Source organism: Cavia porcellus, unplaced genomic scaffold (assembly GCF_034190915.1).
Source record: "Cavia porcellus strain 051 isolate PalLab524CR breed Dunkin Hartley unplaced genomic scaffold, mCavPor4.1 scaffold_18, whole genome shotgun sequence".
Classification (NCBI taxonomy): Eukaryota; Metazoa; Chordata; class Mammalia; order Rodentia; family Caviidae; genus Cavia; species Cavia porcellus.
In genome coordinates this window covers 27,993,414-28,013,946 of record NW_026947501.1, presented here as the reverse complement: position 1 = coordinate 28,013,946, position 20,533 = coordinate 27,993,414, and the positions used below count along the sequence as shown (strand labels likewise).

The window sequence follows — 20,533 nt, the reverse complement described above, 5'->3', positions numbered from 1 at the left end:
GTTTTTTTTTTATCATGAATGGATGTTGGACTTTGTCAAATGCTTTTTATGAATCTATTGAGATGACAATATGATTTGGCTCTGTTAACATAATGTATTACATGTACTTATTTGAGTACATTGAACCGTCTCTGCATCCTCGGGTTGAATGCTACTTGGTCACAGTGCATAACCTTCTTGATGATTTGCTGCATTCTGTTTGCCAGTATGAGAGCTTTTGCATCTGTGTTCATTATGGACATTAGCCTGTAGTTCTTTCTTAACTGGGATCTTCTCTAGTTTTGGTATGAGGGTAATACTTGCTTCCAGTAATAAATTTGGGAATACTGTTTTCCTTTCAATTTCATTAAACAGTTTGAGAAGCAATGGCATTAGGTCTTCTCTAAATTTCTTGTAGAATTCAGAAGTGTATCCATCAGGGCGTGGGCTTTTATTTGTTGGCATGTTTTAATTATACCTTCAATTTTATTGACTACTTTGATTTATTTAGGTTTTTAAATATCTTTTTAATTCAGCTTTGGTAATTTATATGTATCCAGGAATCTGTCAATTTCTTCTCTGTACTCCATCTTATTGGAATACAAGTTCTTGAAGTAGGTGTGGATGATTTCTTTTATTTTTAAAGAATCTGCTGTAATTTTACCCTTTTCATTCCTAAATGCATGAATTGGAGTCTTTCCTTTTATTAATAAGGTTGACTGAGTTTGTCGATTTTATTTAATCTTTCTTTCTTTCTTTCTTTTTTTGAGACAGGGTCTTGCTATGTAGTTCAGGCTGGCCTTAAACTCATGGCAATCCTCCTGCCTCAGCTTCCTGAGAGATGGGACTACCAGCATGCACAACTGCATCCAACTATTTAATCTTTCAAAGAACCAACTCTCTAACTCATTGGATCTTTGTATTGTTTTCTTAGTTTTCTTAGTCACCAGTGCATTAGTTTCTACTTCAATCTTTGTAATTTTTTTCCTTGTATGAGTTTGGGTTTGACTTGCTCTTCTTTTTTCAAAAAACTTGAGGTTCAACATTAAATTGTTTCTTTGAGCTCACTGTTTTCCTGATATGGGCATTCAACACTATAATTTATTCTTTATAGAACGCTTTCATTGTGTCCCACACATCCCAGTATGTTGTACTGGCATTATCATTTGATTGTGGAGATTATCTTCTTTAATTTTATCTGTGGCCCACTTGTTATCAGGACAGTGTTATTTAATTTCCATGTGTTATGAAGTTCCTGTGATCTCTTTTCCCAGTGATTTCCAGTTTTATTGCACTACAGTCTGACAATATGCATGAGATAATTTCAATTCCTTTGCATTTACTTAAGCATGTTATGAGCTAGTATGTGTTCTATTTTGGAGAACATCCCATGTGCAGCTGAGAAGAAGGTATACTCTGGTGTTGTGGAGTGGAACACTGTAGACATCTACTAAGTCCGTTTGTTGAAAAGTTTGGTTCAGTCTTAATATTCCTTTGTTGATTTACACAAATGCATGAACTGGTATTTGTTGCATAGATATTTATGATTGCTATCTCTTTGTCTTTGATTGTTCCTTTTACAAGGATGTAGTAGCTTTCTTTGTCTCTCTTAATCAGTCTAGGCTTAAAATCCACTTTGCCTATGAATACAATAGCTGCCTCTGCTTTTTCCAGGTTCTTGTTGCATGGAATATTATTTTCTGGCCTTTAACTTTCAGCCTGTGAATTTCTTTTTGAATTAAATATGTTTCTGTATGCAGTATATTGTTGGTTCTTGATCCATTCTGCAAGTCTATTTCTTTTGATTGATGAATTGAGAGCATTAACATTGATGATTACAACTGATAAGTATTGATTCATCCTTGTCATATTATTTTCCTGTTATTGGTTCCCTTTTTTCCACCTGTTTACTTGTTTGTCTTGCCTGGTAGATTCATTTCTGCTGGAGTTTCTGGAGTTGTAGTGCCTGCTATCTCTTTCTAGAATGTCTTTTAGAACCTTTTTGGAGTGCTGGTCTGGTGGTCATGAATTTCGTCCTGTGCTCTTTATCATATAAGTATTTTATTTCTCCATAAATTTTGAAATAGTTTTGCAGGGTACATCAATCTCTGTTGAGGTTTCTTTCTTTTAGGGCTTGAAATACTTCACTCCAAGCTCTCCTTGACTTGATGGTTTGCTTTAAAAAGTCAACTATGATCCCTTTTTTTTTTTTTTTTTTTTTTTTTTTTGGTCCTTTTGAGACAGGGTCTCACTATGCAGTTCAGGCTAGCTCTGAGCTCACTTTGTACTCTTGAACTGGCAACAGTCCTCCTGCCTCAGCCTCCCAAGTGCAGGGTTACAGGCCTGTGCTACTATGCGCAGCTTGGAATCTTGACTGTTACATGCATTGCTGTAGATTTTTTTTTTCACTGTGACTAAATGGCACTCTGTATGCCTCACTTATCTGTATGTAAATTCCTTTTCCCTGCCAGGGAAATTTTCTGCTATGACATCTGTGAACAGCTTTCTTATGCCATTTGAGCTGTCTCTTGCTTTATTCTTCTTTGTAACATCTAGCAGCTGCTGCATTGATTTCTCATGGTCCTTTGCTATTTTCATGAGATCTTTCTTTTCATGGTTGCTAACTGCAATCCTGCCTTCTATATCTGAGATTCTGTCTTCATACTGCCTCATCCTGAGGTATGTACTTTCAATGGAATTTTTAATCTCCTAGATATCTGTTTGAATCTATTTTGTGGAATCCGCTTCTTTCCCTGTGTAAGGCATTCATGGTCTCCATCATTTTCCTAAGTTTCTTAATTTTTTGATTTGTGTCTGCTCCAGAGTCACTAACGATGTCTTTTATTGTGATCACTATTTGTAGTTATCTGAGAAATTATTTCTGACCTGATTTTTTCTACAGCCTCATTAATTTGCCTTGTTAATTCCACTATTACCACTTCAGAGAGAAACCAGATGGGCAGCTTTTGGATTATCTCACCCCAGTGCCCCCTAGATTTACCTCTGATGAACTGGGCATCTGGGGTTACATCTTGTTTAAGAGTTTTTTATTTTCTGTTGTTTTTTCAAAAAGGTCAGTCAAGCCCAAACTAGGTGCATGGACTGTAAAATCTTAGTATTTTCATCTATAAGATCAAAGATTGTGTAGGGTAGCTAAATCTTTTAGTCTTTGCAGAACAAAAGGCTTTCCCAGGATGAGGGGACAGAACTTTTAGTGCTACAACCAACCAGTTCCAGGCAAACTGAATGACTGATCTCACTAGACTGTCATGAGTTGCTATAGGAGAGATATTAAATACATACAGATATTAAATTATTTATATGATATATGAACTTGAGAGGCACTGAACATGTACTCTTTGTACACATTAACCCAGGTTAAGAGCAAGGAGCCCAAGTCTTTGTCCTTTGCAGGTGGGCATTTCAGTGGCTGCTCTCACTGAGCACTGTAAAATCTCTCACTGAGAAGCTCGTAAAATCCTTCTAATGTGAAAGGCGTGAAAAAACTATGAATGTCTTTTTTCTGTTTTCCTGTATTGAACTTCTCTAGGATCACTGAAGAATCCAAGCTACCCCAAGAAAACCATAAGGGAGAGAATGATTGATTTCTATTCAGACATTGGAGCTAAACATGGTTCCAACGCTTTAGGACCAAAAACATATTTCCTGTTGCCTTTCTTTCCCTAATTCAGATGAAAAAGGAGCAAGAAACAGGAAGAAGACTGCTTTCTCTCTAAAACATTCCTTCTACTAAGGAGTTGCAGAGGCCAGCTCTTCTTCAAACATAGGAACAAAATAATTGGGTTTCTTCTTGAGCTTGAAGCTTTAAATCAGGTGACTCCCTCTCCTTTGTTTACTTAACAATTTGAATCCTGGAGGGAAAGATGAAGAGAGAGAAGAAAAAAGGGAGAAAGAAAGAGAAGGGGGAGGGATGAGAATCACCCTAGACTGATCAAGTCCTCCCTCCCTGTGAGGAAAGCAGAAAGGCAAATTAAAATTGCCCAAACATGTCTATATTTACTATTTAATCTCTTCTTGACTTCTGAAACCTTATGCCCTGGATCTGCAGAAATTATCAACATATATGGCATTCCCCTTTCAATCACAGGGGCTATTCTCCTAAAAATAAACACAAACAAAAACCTTATTAGAAGAGAATCCTACTTATTCACCTTAACACTTTAAGAGACCCTCATCTGCAAGAGAAGCACTAAAAACCCTTAATAAATATAAAGTTTTCATAGCCTTATGCCCTGAGAGTTAGCTAAGATGGACTCCAGCCTCCCTGCCACGTTGGGGGAGGTTCTTGCCTTTTCCTAAATTACTGTGAATTTCTAAAGACTTCTCATCTCTCTATCTCTCTGGTTGCAAGCCCCTGCCTGGCGAATGCTCAGTCTTACATTTCGCCTTCTGTATTTGTTCACCGCTTTCCTCTCCAGTGTACAAGCATGGAGTTCTGTTCTTTGTTTCCTCAAGTAAGTCATCTAAGGCATATATGTGAGTAACAGATCTTGTTGAAGGTTTGGAACCATGTAGGGTTTTTACGTTGCAGAGATACACAATCTTTAAAGTGAGATACTAGATATCTCTATTCTTTAAAATTTTCTGTCCCGTGGAAACTTCCCCTCAGGCACCTTTCTCTGCAGTTTCGGCCTCCTAGCTTACTTTTGGCACCTCCTAACCCCCTGTCATTGGCCTCCGGGTTTCTTCACACTTCTTTGTTGCTCAGTTTCTGAACTCTCTCTTAGCTAAGAAGGGAGAAGCAGCAACTGTCTGTTTTACTTTTAATAATAATTTCTTCACTTTACTGTATCTATATTCACTAAACCAAAATGATAAGGGTAACACAAGAACAGAAGACTTTGAGTGGTTTCATACATCTTAAATTATAAATAATGGATATGGTACATTTATTTACCTCTTATCATTTTGGCACTCCAGGATGGGTGAGTGCCAGAGAGATGTTTAGCATCGCCTCTTTTCTTTGTGGGATCTTCTACAGATGCTTGAGGACTTCCCTGGCCTGGCACAGCAGAGTAATATGGGGCACTTGGAAGCAAAAGGCTGATTTTAATTTCTCAGTGAGTCTTTGTTGAGTTCCCTTACCTGCAATACAGAGATTTTTCTGCCTGGTACCGACTATGAATACACTGAGGAGTCACCCATGCATGAGCCAAGCTCTGCCAGCCCCTCTGACCCCACTGAGCTTCTTGCCTTCTCCAGGCCCAGGGTCACTGTGTCTTTCTTTGACTTCTTTTACTTCTTTCGTCTTCTCTAGCTCTATTTCACTCCACTCTATTTTCCTGATTCCCAGCACCTTGTTCTGTTACAGCAGTCAAGCCAGAGGCCTGGCTCTGGGATTCCCAACCAGACAGATCTGGCCACTCAACCCCCAAAAGCAAAGTAGGAAACGAATGTAATCCATACGGCCATATTGGAAAGACAAAGGTGGACCAGCTAACTCTAGCCCTGTCTTTAGGGTTACTGATCTAAGTTTTAGGTTTAAATAGAGAAAGAGGGCTGCAGATATATCTCAGTGGCATAAGCACTTGCCTGGCAAGCACAAGGTTGTGACTTTGATTCCTGGTACCAAAAAAAAGAGAAAGAATTAGAGCAAGGGAACAAGAGACATGTATAAACAGGCTCGGTCAGACTTTGCTCTAATTGATCATTATCTTAGTTCTGGTTCTATGAGGCGGTTCTGGAAAAGTCCTTGTTTATAGAAGGGGGAAACCCGGTTCTCTTAGCAGGTACAGGCCCCATTTCTCTCATGGAGCAATTGCTCCCACTTAGGGGGTGATCTCGTCATGGTGATCTGTCTGCAAAGCTGTACCTGGAATCCAAGGTGACTTTGGGTTTAGACCAATGACTGGATACTTCTAGGTGTTGCTACAGGGCATTTGGAATAGAACATTGTAAAAGATGACAATTGGATTTTCCTGAAAAATCTTGAAAATACCTTATTCTTATCTTGATGTTCTCAGATTTGAAAGAGGATGAGACAGGTTAGGTGAATTTAGGGCTAATAAACATTTTATCACTAGTTTTTATACAGACATTCTTTAGTTGATTGACATGCCTACATGGACCTAAAGCTTAGAGTGTAAAGGAAACAGATAGCAAATAGAACAGAGACACTAAGCTTTATACTGCTTTTAGTTACCCATTGTGCATCTGCAGGCCAAGTGAAGGGGCACTGCTTTTTAGCAAAACAGTTCCTGTTGTGTAAGTATCCTTTTCACAAGGACTCGGCATTCTTTTATAACCATTATACTTTCATTTTGAAGAAGGCATTCCATACCCTAGAATTTCATATATGGAGACTTACTATTGAGAAATTAATTTTTTTTTATGGTACCAGGGATCGAACTCACGAACGTGCATTTGCAAAGCAGGCGCTTATATCAGCTGAGCTAAATCTTTAGCCCCTGAGAAGTTAATTTTATCTCTGTTGAAAATCTTCACCTGGCTTGAGCAAGAGGACAGGGCATGGGAGAAAAGGAGGAAGGGAGGAAGAGAGAAGAGAGAGGACAGAGAAGAGAGAATTATAAAAGCAGAGGAGTTTCTCGCAGAGCCAGGCTCAGTGAGCGGATGAATGTCCTCTCTGTCCCCACTGCATGGCTTCTCCCCTGATTGTTGTCCACATCTTCTCATTCACTGCCCTTTTGTCTGAAATCAGTCTTTTCTGCCCGGCTGTGGCCCCAGCTTCCAGTTTGCATGATCTCCTCTCTCCAAAACATCGGCAAAGGCCCCCTTAACTCTGAGACTCAATCAAAGTATCCAGATTTGATCAAGGGTCCAACTAGCTGCTTCTGATGCTTAACTTTGGCCAGGAGCACAGGTCTTGGGTTATCCAAAGACACCTACAGGGGGACACCCTTATTGGGGTGGGCGGTGGGGGACTAGGCAGACATCTCCAGGATTCCCTAAGCACAAGTGGACAAATGCTTTCCTGTTCTTTGAGAAAGAACATTTGGAGTTTATGTACAGTTTCAGAGAAAAGAACTTATTGCTCATAAAACTAGAATTTGAGGCCTCCAAATCCACATTAGGCGCGAATACTTTTGGTGCCTTCAGATTCTGTCACCCTCCGCAGCTCTGCCAGCAGCTCCGCTCCACCCCCAGCCCAGCTCTGCTTCCTTGTTCTTGGTTTCTTTCTTGTTGCAGCTAATACCAGCCAGTGCGCTTATAAGTGCTGACACTCAGAGTTGCTCACCCAGCAAATATTTATCAAGTGTCCATGCTGTGTGAGCCCCACATCAGGGGCCAACCGTGTGATGTGAACAACACAGAACCTGACCTCACAAAGCTGACGGTGTAGTAATCCAGTGTGGAGCCTAAGAGAGAGGGAACTCCTGGAAGGGCATGTCAAAAGCTGAGGGCCATGAGACCATGTACAGGGCTGAGCTCCTTTTGTCATAAACGCCTCCTGAGTCTTTATCAGAGTCAAAGTCTACACTTCCTGCTGGGTGGCAGTACCTTGGATCATTTTGTACACTGCTCTGTGTACCTCTTTAGTATGCTCCCTGAAGCTCATCCCTGGGGTCTTATGGTTCTCCCCACAGCTGCTGGCTGAGTTCATTCCTGCTGTTGGGCCTGTGCTATGTGACTCCCACAGAAGGGCGATGACCTGTGGCATTTCTCATGACATGGATTAGCTTGTGACATGCTGCATGCACATGGGAACAGTGCATTAGAGAAACCCCATGCAGTAGCTCTGCATGTGGTAAGATAAACCTTCTGTGGGAAGGAGGGAGGGGCTTTGAGAGGGAAGAAACAAGGAAAGGAAAGGAAGGAGGAGTTAAGAGGCTGGAAAGGACTGAGTCCTTGCAATGTTTAGAGGGGGCAGGCTGGTGTCTGGTAACAAGAAAGGAAGAGTCACCTTTACAGGCGACAATAATAACAGTGACATCACTTAGGAGTGACTGGTGTGTGCCAAGCTCTGTGCCATATACCTTACATATAGCATCTCATTTAAACCCACCAGAACACAGGGAGGCAGGTGTGATTATTATTATTCCCACTTAATAGAGGGGAAAATTGAGTCTCAAAGAACTCAGTGCCTTGCCAAGAACCTACTTGTAGGAATTAGCAGAATCCAGGTCTGGACTCTTAAAAAATATTAATAGAAAGGTATCCTTAGCAACTCTTCTTTGGATATTGAAGTCACTCAAATCCCTGACCTGATGTGGACTGCAGCAGCTGCTCAACAGGCCTAGGAGGGCTTGGGCCATCCTCAGCCACAGTGCAATGCAGGCTGTAGCACTTGGGGTTCTCAGGGAGCCCAGCTCCCCACTGACCACAAGGCAGTAACTCCTGGCCACTCTGCCGCAGGGTATCTATGTGATGGTAGCTTTGCTTGGAGCCCAGCATTCTACACATGACTTTTTGTCGTGGTTGTTTTCAGCTTTATAATGGGCGTTCTCAAGCCTCAGGTACAAAATGTGGCCATTGGAGACAGCAAACAGGGCAGCGTGGAGTGGAGGAGGTCGGGAGACACTGGCTCTCCTCTGAGTCGAAGCCTAGAGATCTGTGATGAAACTAGATGTGAGTTTTTCTTATTTGTGAAATGAATTTGGACTCGAAGGTCACTAAGCTGTCTCTCAGCTCAAAGACTTAGCGAATTCAGGATTTGTAGCTCCTTGGAGCACCCGCCTGCTCAGTGACCTCTAATCAACCTTGGCACATTCTAAGTCCTCGGTAAGCACTTGCTGAACCAAACCCAGGAGATTAGAAGTTTCTTAAAGGAGCAAAATAATTTCCCAGTTCGGTTCACCACACACCTCAAAGTGACCAGTTCCCGCTGTGCCATGGGCCGGCCTTCAGAAAACCCTCACTGAGGGGTAAATTTGGCACTTTGTCTTGAAGGCACACAAACAGACTAGGAGTTTGGGGTTTAAGTCTGAAGAAGAAAGAAACCAGCTATTTGGAACACTGTAGACCAAACATTGTTTAATGTGAAATGTGAGACCCCACAGCAAACACTTCCTTCAGACAGCCCCACCTCAGCTCCCCCCACTTTCCCAGCTTCGGACAGCAACTGAGAAGAGGCCCTCCAGGCCACTCTCAGCCAGCTCACCTCCAGCCAGGCTCTTAAGGAGGCCCCCGGGAGTCTCAGGGCCAATCCTACCCGGCCTTTATAAAGGAGCCGGAGGAGAGGAGCTGACCGGGCTCTCCTAGAGCCTCCAGGCATGGGGGGGAGGCTCCCGGGGGGGAGGGGAGACAGGCAGGTCTGCCAGTCGGCTCTCAGGCCCTCAGCTGCCACCACCCCTGTTGCTGTGGAGAACAGGCTTCCTGCTTGAGCCCTCCTCGTAGCCACTGAGCCCTTCTCTTTGCAGTGCACCTGAGATACCTCTGTCTTCTGTCTTCTCTCTCTCTCTCTTTCTCTCTCTCTCTCTCTCTCTCTCTCTCTCTCTCTCTCTCTCTCTCCCTTTCCCCTCCACTCCCTCCTCCACGCCCTCCCTTGCTGCTTAACTGGAAACAAAAGTGAGCTTGAATTGTGAGGAATTAGGAGCGTGGAGGCAGTGGCGAAGGTGGCAGCAGCGGAAACAGGCTGGGGCCGGAGGCAGCACCTACAGCAGGGGACTCCAGTGCTCACCTATTCCAGGGAGCAGGTAACGCATCAGACGGCTTCTGGCCTGTCGGGCTCTGTTCTAGTCTCATTTCTCCATTATAGCTCCATTTATTCACCTTCTCTCCAGCCTTGAAAGGGCAAAAGGAGTCCAGAATGAAGACACAGAGGTCCCAGGGGTGGCAAGTCTTATTCTTTGTGTGCGGTACCACCTGGCTGGGCTTGCATAAGGCTGCAGACAGGGCAGCTGGGTGAAGGACACACTAGATCCTAGGAAGGGAGGCTAGGATCAGTTTCCAAGGCATGTTTCAAGCCATATCTCCAACCCTAAGTTTAGACAGTGGAGACCCACTGAAGGGTTTTCACCTGGACAAGCTGATCAAATCTCCATTTTAAAAAGACTAGTATTTGAAGGCTGGAGGTGTGGTTCAGTGGTAGAGCACTCAACTAGGATACTCAAGGCTCTCAGTTTGGTTCTCTGAAAAAAATAGTTATTGAACTGTGATCCTTCAGAGAATTGGTGAGGTTCATCAATCAGATATTTTCTGCTAGTAAAATTATTTGACTCATGTATCATATTTTATGGCACAGCCCAAAGAGCATCGAGAGTCCACTCAGGAACAAGTTTGAAATGTTTTTAAGGCAAGCTCTGCTGCTGTCTGCGGCTTGGGGCTGGATGGGGCAGTCAGAGCGGGACAAGGCTACAGCGGTGACAGGAGCAGGGGTAGGGCGAAGCGGGCAGGGAGGGATGAAACCAAGGCTCAGGGCAGAGGAAGGACTCGCTTTGGGGCAACATGGGTAGGGACAGAAGAACTAAAAGACAAGAATCTGTCTACAGGCCTGTGCTTTCTTGATGAAGTGGGGTAGGAGGTGGATCAAAAAACTTATCAGGAAGAGCAAAGGTTAGGAGTGGCATAGAGGGGCTGAATCGGGGCGGTGACCGGGCTGAGTGAAAGGTTGCTGCGCTTGAGATCCATTGAGGGCAGAAACCCTCTGTTTGCACCATTGAATGGCTTTCTACAGAGAGGCTTATGAGCTGGGTTCTGGGGTGGGTGACAAAGAGAGTTGAGGACCTGTTACATTCTAAGCCTTGTGTCAGGTGTTTCATTCTTCTTAACTGATTTATTCATCCCAATAACTCTGTTCACTCAGACTGAATTTACTCATGCCCAGGGCAGTTCTGAGATGCATATTTATATCTAGGTTAGAAGCCCATTGGGAACCTTGCTCTCCCCTAGAACCCTCAGACACACTTGCAGAGATGAAGACGGGGCCAGTGGATTCAGGTTTGGGCATTGCTTTTATTGGGAAAGCAGGAGATGATTTGATTCATGTGATGAGAGAGTACTTTAAATTACTGTCCGTTGGGGGTTCATTGTGAAATAAGTGAGGGGAGGAGGGATGGGTAAACTGAGGAAATATGAGGCTGGGAGTAAGGGGAAGCTAATGGGGCCCTGGAGACTGCTGATGAGAAAATGAAGCAGGTGGGGCAATGGGGTGGCTAAGGAGGGACTGCATTCTCGAACACTCTAATATGGAGTTAGAAGCCAGAGAACAGTGTGGTGACAACTACTGGAGTCCAGTCTGTGGGGTGGACAGGGATGCCTTTAGCCAAGTCATTGGTCACTCAGCATCAGATTGTGCTCTCCCCTTGGCTTGCCATGTCCCAGTCACACTGACCACCAAGCATATTGCCACCTCTGGATATTTTTAGCAGTTGAACCTCTTTTTTCCAGATGAGCTGACTCAAATTCTTTAAATCATGGCTCAAATGCCTTTTTCAGAGAGGCCTTCCTGACCTGCTACCTCCTGGAGCCCTGCTTTTCATGTGTTCTGTTCAGAGCACTTCCATTGCCTGAGATGGTGGTTCATAGATTTGTTTACTTCTTTGTTATCTATCTCTGGAACATAGGCATAGACCAAGCAAAGATGCCTGGGTTTTCCAACACTTAAAACAATGCCTGGCACACAGTAGGTATTCATTAAACACTGGAAAAGAGGGAGGGAAAGAGACAGGGAGGGCCTGAGAGATGGAAAAGGCATGTTCAAGGAAGGATACATGTGCAGTGCTGAGATGCTGGACTTTGGGGTGCCCAAAGGACATCCAGGAGGTGACTTCCGGTGGGCCATTGGAAAGTAGGCTGGGTCCTCAGCAGACCGGTGAAGAAAGTGGATCTAAGTGGTACTTTAGAGCAAACCTGTCCTCCTTCATGGACTTCTTCATATCCACTTTGTAGCTGACTCATTTGGAGCCTGTTGGGAGAAAAGACTCCTCTGGGTTTGGTGCTGAAGTTGGATCAGAGCGTTCTCACTTTACTTTTTCTGTTCTCTTTCTTGCTCTTGGTGCTATCCTACTTTGGACATTTTCCATTCTTCTTTGCTGTCAGCTATAAGACCTGTAGTTTAAATATAGTCCAAATCTTTTCCTCTCTTTATCTCAAAGACTATCTTGTCCACATTCAACCCAAAATGATGTGAATTCATCTTTGCCCAGAAGCTATGCTTGATTTAATGAATTACGAGATACTTTTCCTTGCCCGTGGCTCCTGTCCCACCTCGGTCAGCCTGTGGTCTCCTGTCTTCCACGGACACTTGGCCAACTATCACCTTCCTTTTGCAGGGTCCCCAGCTGCTGAGCAGCTCCAGGACATCCTGGGGGAGGAAGATGAGGCTCCCAACCCCACCCTCTTCACAGAGATGGACACACTGCAGCATGATGGAGACCAGATGGAATGGAAGGAGTCAGCCAGGTGAGGTGGAGCCCAGGAGGGAGGTAAAGGGAGGCCTTTTCATCACAGTGTTCCCTGGCAAGAAGTGCTTCCTCACATCTTGGGTTTTCTAGGGAGCTTGCTGGTCACAGAGACCTTCCTGTTTGCCTTTCTTGGTGTCCAGAACTTGTGGTACACTAAAGAGTAAAATAAACTTATGATTTTGTTTTTATTCTCAGAGAAACAAAAATCTAAGGAAAGGTAGAGAAGTCACCCATAGGAACCTGAAAACATAGCATAAGCATATATATTCTTTTTTTTTAAATTTTATTTTGAAAGTGGTAAAATACAACGCAACAAGACAGAATAAAGCCAACTAAGATCGTACAGTGAAACTGATACAGAACTTCACAGCAGGTTACCGGGATAACAGTATCACAGTATATTTCATTATCTTTATAATAGTTGTTCTTTCAATCACATATATCAAAATGAGATGAAATACAGAACATTATAGAACTAATCAAAACAGAATATTGAATAGAGCAGTACCATTAATCAGAATAGAGCAAAACAGTAATAAAAAATATTTGCCTTCAAAGAGATGGTAGGAGGAAGTCCCCCTTATTTGCTATAGTCAAGCTCCCAGGAGACTCTCAGATTTCTGTTTCCCATTTGCTAACGGGGGGGACAGGAGAAGGGGGATAGAGGAAGTGGGATGTTTGACTCTAGGCCGTGCATCAGTAGGTTCACTATTGCTTAGCAGAGAGGCAGCTGGTTGTTTGGTTTCACAGCATCCTAAGTTCCAACATGGAGTGGATCTCAGGAACTGCTGGTGGTTCTCCCCCTGGAAGGGCCGCAGTCTGTCACACCACCACCGCTTACCAGGGAGGGGAGGTCAAGCATATATATTCTTAACATCAAGTGACTTGAACTAAATGTTGTAGATGGGAAGTGGCACACATTCTGGGATAGACAGGGAGAGGTTTCTGGAGGAAGAAGAATGCCTTCCAGCTATACCAAGCTAAGTGGCAGGGAAAATTCACTGAAAAGTTCTAGGGGCCACTGAATAAAATGGAGTTAGCGGCAGAGTGTAGTGGGAGGCTGAACGAGCAGAATGAGCTGCAGAGGGGCAAACATGGAAGAAATCAGGGGGAGAACTATTCTCCCATTTTATAGACAGGATTCCAAGTTGTGAAGCCAAGGGTCAGAGCAAATGGGTAGCTGAATCTGGGTTCCAGTCCAGGCCTGTTTGACTCCCCTGGCTTCAGGGCTTACACACTTTGTCACACAGTCCTCGTTTTCCCAGGCATTTTGCTGGCCACTCTAGCTCTCAGGGATTATTTTTGCCTTCTAGAGGAGTACATGGGTCTGGGGACAGTTCTACTGGTGTTGGAGATAAACACTTCTAAGTAGTTGGGGTCTGAAGCTACTGTTTCGCCATGTATAGGTCTCTTCTGCCCAAGGTAGGTCAGTAGAGAGGAGGCATTTCCTCTCAAAGGCCCAGGAAAAAGAAAGTGCCTTCTCCCCATCCTGGGAATGTGGGAGAACCCCTGGCAATAACTGCCAAGACTAGACCCATTGTGCAGGCCCATCATGCATACCCGTGGAGCCCTTGCTGAGAAGGCTTCCAGCCCTCAGAGACTGGAAGTTACCCTATACAAAACATAGTTTCTGTTCTGCCTGCATGAATCTAAACAGCCTGTTGCACAGCTGTAAAACTGATAAAAAAAATACATCAAATGCTTTTGGGAAGAGGCTGCTCTTAAACTATAGAGGCTTCTGGCAGTTACCATCTGCCAGGCAATGGGTTTCCCTGTAAGGCAGGCTTTCTAAGCGGCAGAATAACTATCTTAGGCCCATATAAAAAGAAATAGATGTCCAAAAGGCTGAACCCAATTCCAGGCAGATCCCAAAAGGGGAGTGGCTAAGGTCCAATATGGGGGGCAGGAGTCAGTGGAGGAGAGCAGCTGAGGGCCTTCCCACTGCATCTCTCCTTTCCCACCCTCCTGTCCAACCTTTCTCCAAGTAAACCCGTCTAGTTTCCTTCTAACCTTTCAAGGTATGACAAGTAAGGCCCCAGTAAAGTCAGAAAGCCTCGGCCATTGACTGAGAAGTCTACTGTGGCCTGGACAGACCAGTTGGGTCCTCCTCCAGGTAAACTGCAAAAGTAGAGTTACTTAGGGGCCTGTCATCTCATCAAAAGAATGGAAAACATTTCCCCCAGCCAACAGGCTGTGGGACCTATCTCAGGAAAGTTGGAGGTTTCAGAAGGTTGCAGAATCTAAAAATCAGCAACTCCTTGTAGATTCTTGGCCTCTTTGAAGAAACAGAACAGAAATGCTGGGGAATAGGGGTCAGCCCCTCATGTAGACACTCAGGATGAGAGGTTATAGGTCCTACCATACCCCTATCAAAGAGAATGGGGGAAGGGACCCTTTAATGAACTATTTAATTCATTGCAGAGAGTGTTTTCTTTATTGAGTTAAAAGATTAAGAGAGTGAAAATCTCAAATCTGCAAGGAATTTTCCCTGGTGGTGCTTTGTCGGGAGTTATTAGCTTGGGGGATGTTCAGGCACTTGGAGGAGTCATACATGGATTTCAGTGGCTTTTTGAGCTCTGCTGAACCTTGTCCCATGCACGTAATGAGGAGTGTGTGTGTGTGTGTGTGTGTGTGTGTGGTGGTGTTTCTAATGTGATCAATGTTGGTAGGTCAAGCTGTTAATAAGATAGATTTTTATTAACTCTGTCTCTAGCATTCCCATGTGGGAATGCTGCTGGCTGTTTGCTGATAATGACCTTGCCTGAAGGGAATGTTGGATCAGGTGGGGAGGGAGCCGCCCTCTCATTGTAAACAGTTTGCCCAGGATTAAACTCTCTCTCAAGCCCACTTCTGGCTATCAGGGGAGGTATGGGGAAAAGAATCACCCAGGTTGGAACTGACCCAAGTGTTCCCAAGTAACCCCTTTGGGGTTACTCAGAAATGACCAGAGCTTAATGGCTTCCAAGAGTCTTGAAAGCAAATTCCAAATCCAAGCTCATGGGCTCAACTTAGAGCAGACCACGAGCATGAACTTTCCAGACACATATGCTCTGAGAACATTCCAGCAATGACAGGGAAAGGGCAGGAAGAGACCCCTAAGAAGCGGGTCACCTCTTCTAGGGTGCAGCTAGATCAGCACATTTTCAAAAGCCCTGAATGATTCTCCACGTGCAGGCAAGGACGCTGTCTCACTGCTGGCAGAAGAGAGGAGAAAGCTTCACCTTTCTGTATCAACCTTGAACCTGCTCCTGTTTAAGAGCCTGTACAATACCTTCTTTATGGGCGTCCCCCTCTTCAGAGATAGAATGCATTCCCATCCCTCTGGTCTCACCACCCATCTGGAGTCTACTTTTCAGAGTTGCTATGTATAAAGGAGAACGGGCAGCTCAGGGCAGTCAGTGTGAACATCAGCAAACCTCACTCTTTCATTCAGTTAGTATTTACTAAGTGATTTCTATCTGCAAGTCTTGAGCCAGGTGGTAGCGATTTTTAAATGAACTATGGCAAATGCCATCCTTGCTCAGCTGGGCTCTCAGTTTGTGATGTAAACACAAATAAACAGGCAATTAATAATGCGGTGCTGTGAATGCACAGCATAGGAGCATCCAACCCAGACAGGAGGGATCAAGGAAGGACTCCAGGAGGAAGAGGTGTTTACGTTGGAGGGTGTATTGGAATTAGCCAGAAGAGGGCGGGTAAGAGGCCAGAGCCTCCTGGACTAGGATAAACCATCACATAGAGGAACAAGCAGAAGATGCCTGTGGCTGGGGCAGGCATCAATCATGCAGGTCTTATGCAAGCCATGCCTTAGAGTCTGAACTTGTTTCTAAGAGCTTCTAAGGGCCACTGGTGGGCTGTAGGTAGAAAAGCAGCAGAATTGTACATGTGTATAAAATAGATCATCTAGCTTTAGTGTGGAGAAAGAATTTTTTAAAAACTTGGCCAGATAGGAAGCTGGTCCAAGGGTGAGACAAAGAGATCCTGGATCAAAATGTTGGCACTGGGGATAGAGAGGAGTAGTGTATTTCAAATGTACTTTTAAAATAGCATGTGAGGAAGAAGGTAGTCAGAGGAGTGTCCAGCTTCCCAGCCTGAGCAAGTGGGTACCAGTTTAGGAAACAGAAAGAGGGTGTCAAGGAAAAGTGTGTTAGGAATCGTGCTTTATTTTGGGGGTGTTGCTGATGACTTCCATTTCAGACAAGTCATGTTTGGGGAAACTCCAAGTGGAGACGTACAGTGGCTCATCATACTGGCATAGAGAATTTGGATTCAGTACAGAGGCGGAGGTCTGTAAGGTATCAGCACCCACATGGAAATCAAATCATAGACAAGAAGATGGTTGTCCCTGAGGACTGTGAAGCATGAGAGAGATCAGGACAGAGCCCAAATGTTCAAGAATGGGCAGAGGAAGAGGACATTGAAGGCTAAGGAAAAACTGGAGAGGTAGCAGAGGAATGAGAAGTCTGTATTTTATCCTGGAATCCAGGGACAGACAGAGGAAATATCCATAGGGCAGAGCCCCAGTCGGGGTAGGGTAGGAACAGAGGCCAGAAGACAGCGGGTCGAGAAGAGTCAGAAGAAGGTGGTTTTACTGCACAAGTGTACCAGGATGTTTGTCAGTGAGGAGCAGGAGCCAAAGAAATTTCTCGTAGAGAACATGTGCCCAAGAAGGACTCTGTTAATTGTTTTTTTTATTTGTTTGTTTGTTTGTTTACCATACCAGGGATCAAACTCATGACCACGTGCTTGCAAGGCAGGCGCTTATGCCACTGAGCTAAATCCCCAGCCCTTGTTAATTGTTTTTGAGGAGAGAAATGTGAACATCTTGAATGCTGGTAGGGAGGTGCCAGAAGAGAGTGCTTTAAAGGGGCAAAAAGCTGAGAGGGGCTTGTAGGTGGAGCCAGGCCCTAGGTGCAGCAGGGAGCAGAAAGAACTCATTCCAGACTCATCCCAGGTTGGGAAGAGAGGGAAGGGGAAGAGCGGGAGTGATGTGGGTTGCTGGTGTCCTGAGCCAGGGAGGCAGGGCTGGTCCCGTGGCCAGCCCTGGAGTCATGTGCGGAGAACTGCTGTCAGGTGGAAGTTTTTAAGGTTATTTGGCTTCTGCCTTCTGCCAATCTACTGGTTGGAATAATCTGATGACTTGTCATGATCAAGGTACTTATACATTCAGTATCTAACTCGGTTCCTTCCCTCTGTCTCTGCTAGTCAAACACCAGTCTTGGAGGCTTACACTATGCAAGCAGCAAAAAGGGAAGGTTTTTTTTTTTTGTTTCTTTTTAAAAAATGAACCACCAGAAGCAAGTCCCAGATAAAAGAGAGTAAGTTTCCCTAAGGCTCCAGCAAGTGCTCTCACCTGATAGCAAGGGGTCAGAGCAGAGGCCCTTGTTCCCGGGGACCTGGTGATGCTTAGTAGAGCCAGAGATGGGGCTATAGGATAGACCTTCAGAGGTCCTGCAGTCAGCCTAGGGAAGATTTGGTCCAACCTGAGGAGACGGCAAAGCAGCAAGACAAGGGTATTCCACGACTGATTTGGGATGGCAGCGCTGGATTCTTAGCAAGAAAGGGAGACAGAAAAGTTAATAAGTCAGGCGAGATGGCAGGGCTGCAGCACTCAGAGCTCCTCTCCGATGGGGTGATGGGGTACAACTGGCTGGGAGCTCCTCAGAACCCCTGGTGGGGAAGGTCAGCAGGAGGGATCTCTGTTCCCAACCAGAGACATCCTTGGATGGTTTCCCTCAGCTGCAGCTGTCACAAAAGGAGGACATCAGCCCACTGTCAAGCCAAGATCCTCACTTAATTTACCTACCTGTATTTTTATGAATCTATATCTGTGCATCTATGTATCTATACATAGCTATCTATATATCTATACATATATAAGTACTTTTTAATGGAACATTTCAAAGACAAAAAGTAGAGAGAATAGTATAATGAATCTTCATGTTCCTACTGTTCACCTTGGACCAGGGATGTGGTCCGCATCCACATCCATTAGCTCAGTGGCATAAGTGCCTGCCTGGCAAACATAAGGTTCTGAGTTCTATTCCTGGAACACACACACACAAAATCCTACAACTAAGCTTTATCAATGATTTACATTTTTCTATCTCTACCACTTTTTTGTTTTTATGAGTTTTGTTTTGTTTTTTGCTTTTGCTGGAGTATTTTAAAGATAACCCCAGACTCTATGAACATTTCAATACTTATCTCTATGAAATCAGACTTCTATTGTCTAATGGCCAAACTCATTTATTTTTCTTTTCAAAGATTTGTGTATTTCTTTTAAAAAATACTAATATCTGGTTCTCAGACCCTGAGATTCTGATGTAGTTAGACTGAGATTTAGTCTTAGAATTTTTAAAAAGCTCTCAGATGATCCTAACGCAGCTTAAGTTGAGACCTCCTGACACTTATTCTGGCCAGCGTATGAATAGGGCAGACTATCATTATCATCTTTAACAGAGGAGTTGAACTAGAACTCAGGCTTCTTGGTTTTCAGGCCTTTCCAGATCTTCCCTGAAGGGAACCTCTCTTCTCACATCCCATAGTTTGATGTTGGAAGCCTTGCCCATCCCTGTGGCAGCTCTGTGACTTAGTCTCCTGCTCTTGTTATTACTGTAACAGTGGTGACCTCTTATTGCATCTGACTGAACTACTAGGCACAGAAAAGGCCTCAGTTCAGGACCTCATCTACGTGACAGAGAGCTGCTTTCTGTGACATGTGACTTCCCCAGGTTCTGGTCAGCTTTATCCGAGCTGCAAAAAGGTCCACCCTGGCACGCACAGAGGCCAGAGGCTACACCACTACCCAAGCCTGGGAAAAACCCCTAAAAGTCTTTTTCCAATGTGGAGATTTTCTTTCCACTTGACCTGTTTCTCCAACTCTAATTCCCCACTTTTTGAAACCAACTGTGGTATAAACGTCATTTCGCAATGAGTTGTTTGGGATTACTTTAACCATTTTAGCTGCCATGAGTTGTTAAGCCTGGCTTTAGCCAGAGGCTTTTTAAAGAGCTCATTCTTCTTTTTCCACTTAGAAAATATATAAGCATTTTATTATGGAAGATTCACTTTTATGCAAAACAGGTATGTAATAGAATGCACCCCACATGCCCATCTCCTCACTTCAAAGGTTACCAGCTAACTCATGGCCATCTAGATGATGTTGACTCAAATCCCAAACACCATATCATTCCATCTGTAAAATTTTCAGGGTATATCTCTAAGGGAATAAGAGTTCTTTACTTTTAACATAATTACAATAACACTGTCATATCTAAAAAGAAATAGCTAGAATTCCTTAATTTCATCACATTATTCACGTGGTATCCATATTTCACACATATATATTCCTTTTTTCTTCTTTTTTAAAAAATAAAATTGTTTCACCCACTACATTTGGGAACCACATCTCTTAAATCATTGCTAGCCTACAATTTTCCTTCTTTTTTCTTGCAGTTTTTAAAAAAAAACTGCATAATTTTTCCTGCCTAGTTTTCCATTCTGGAGTTTCTTCATTCAGTCTTTGTGGTGGTAACACGCTCTTTTGTCCCCTATATTTCCTATAACCCGTAGTTCAATCCAGGCACATCTGACTTTTCTATACGACTTTGTAGTTGGCTGTGTGTACATCCACCAGAGGGCAGCTCTGGCCTTACTAATCTTTGTGCCTATGTGATGTTGCTGGGTTATAATGACCGTTACTTAGGCCACTCTGAGTATTTCAGAGTATATTAAATCAAATGGATTTCAAGTTCCTTTTCCCCCCAGTCATTTTCTCATAGTCAGACTCATCTGAATTGATCCATGAGGTCTCAGGACTCTCAAGCAAGAAGGAGCAAGAATTTAATCTGGAGGAGATCATGAGAGGACACCAGAGAGGAAATAATGGTTTCTTCCCTCAGAAGTTTGGTGTCTGTTTGGCATTTGTTATATACTGAAACAATTAAAAAGCAGAACTGACTACAATTAATGGTTATTTTAGGCCCTGAGTCTGAGAAATTGAGAACTTTACCTAAAATAGTCTGTAGCACAGTTTCCTGGCTTCCATCCCAATATGCCACTGTCATTTGGTACAGGATATGACCTAAACATCAAGATTTCAAAAGCATTTCTTGGTATTCTTGTGTGCAAACAGGTTTAAGAATCACCATCTTGGGACAGTCATTTTCAAAATGTAACCCCTTGCTAGGGATTTAGCTCAGTGGCTTAAGCGCCTGCCTGGCAAGCGC

General features: G+C 43.8%; 1 protein-coding gene across 3 annotated transcripts in view; it reads left to right on the top strand.

Moving 5' to 3' along the window:
• Slc4a5 (solute carrier family 4 member 5) overlaps positions 1-20,533 on the top strand; it is a 113,376-nt gene that overhangs the window by 44,269 nt on the left and 48,574 nt on the right. For 2 of the 3 annotated variants that reach the window (XM_063229609.1, XM_063229611.1), the window contains one exon: positions 12,171-12,300. In XM_063229609.1, coding sequence (XP_063085679.1) covers positions 12,171-12,300 — 130 coding nt within the window. Of the gene's footprint in view, positions 1-9,081; positions 9,594-12,170; positions 12,301-20,533 lie in introns of those variants that run through there. The other variant, XM_013151558.3, reaches the window with a different exon arrangement.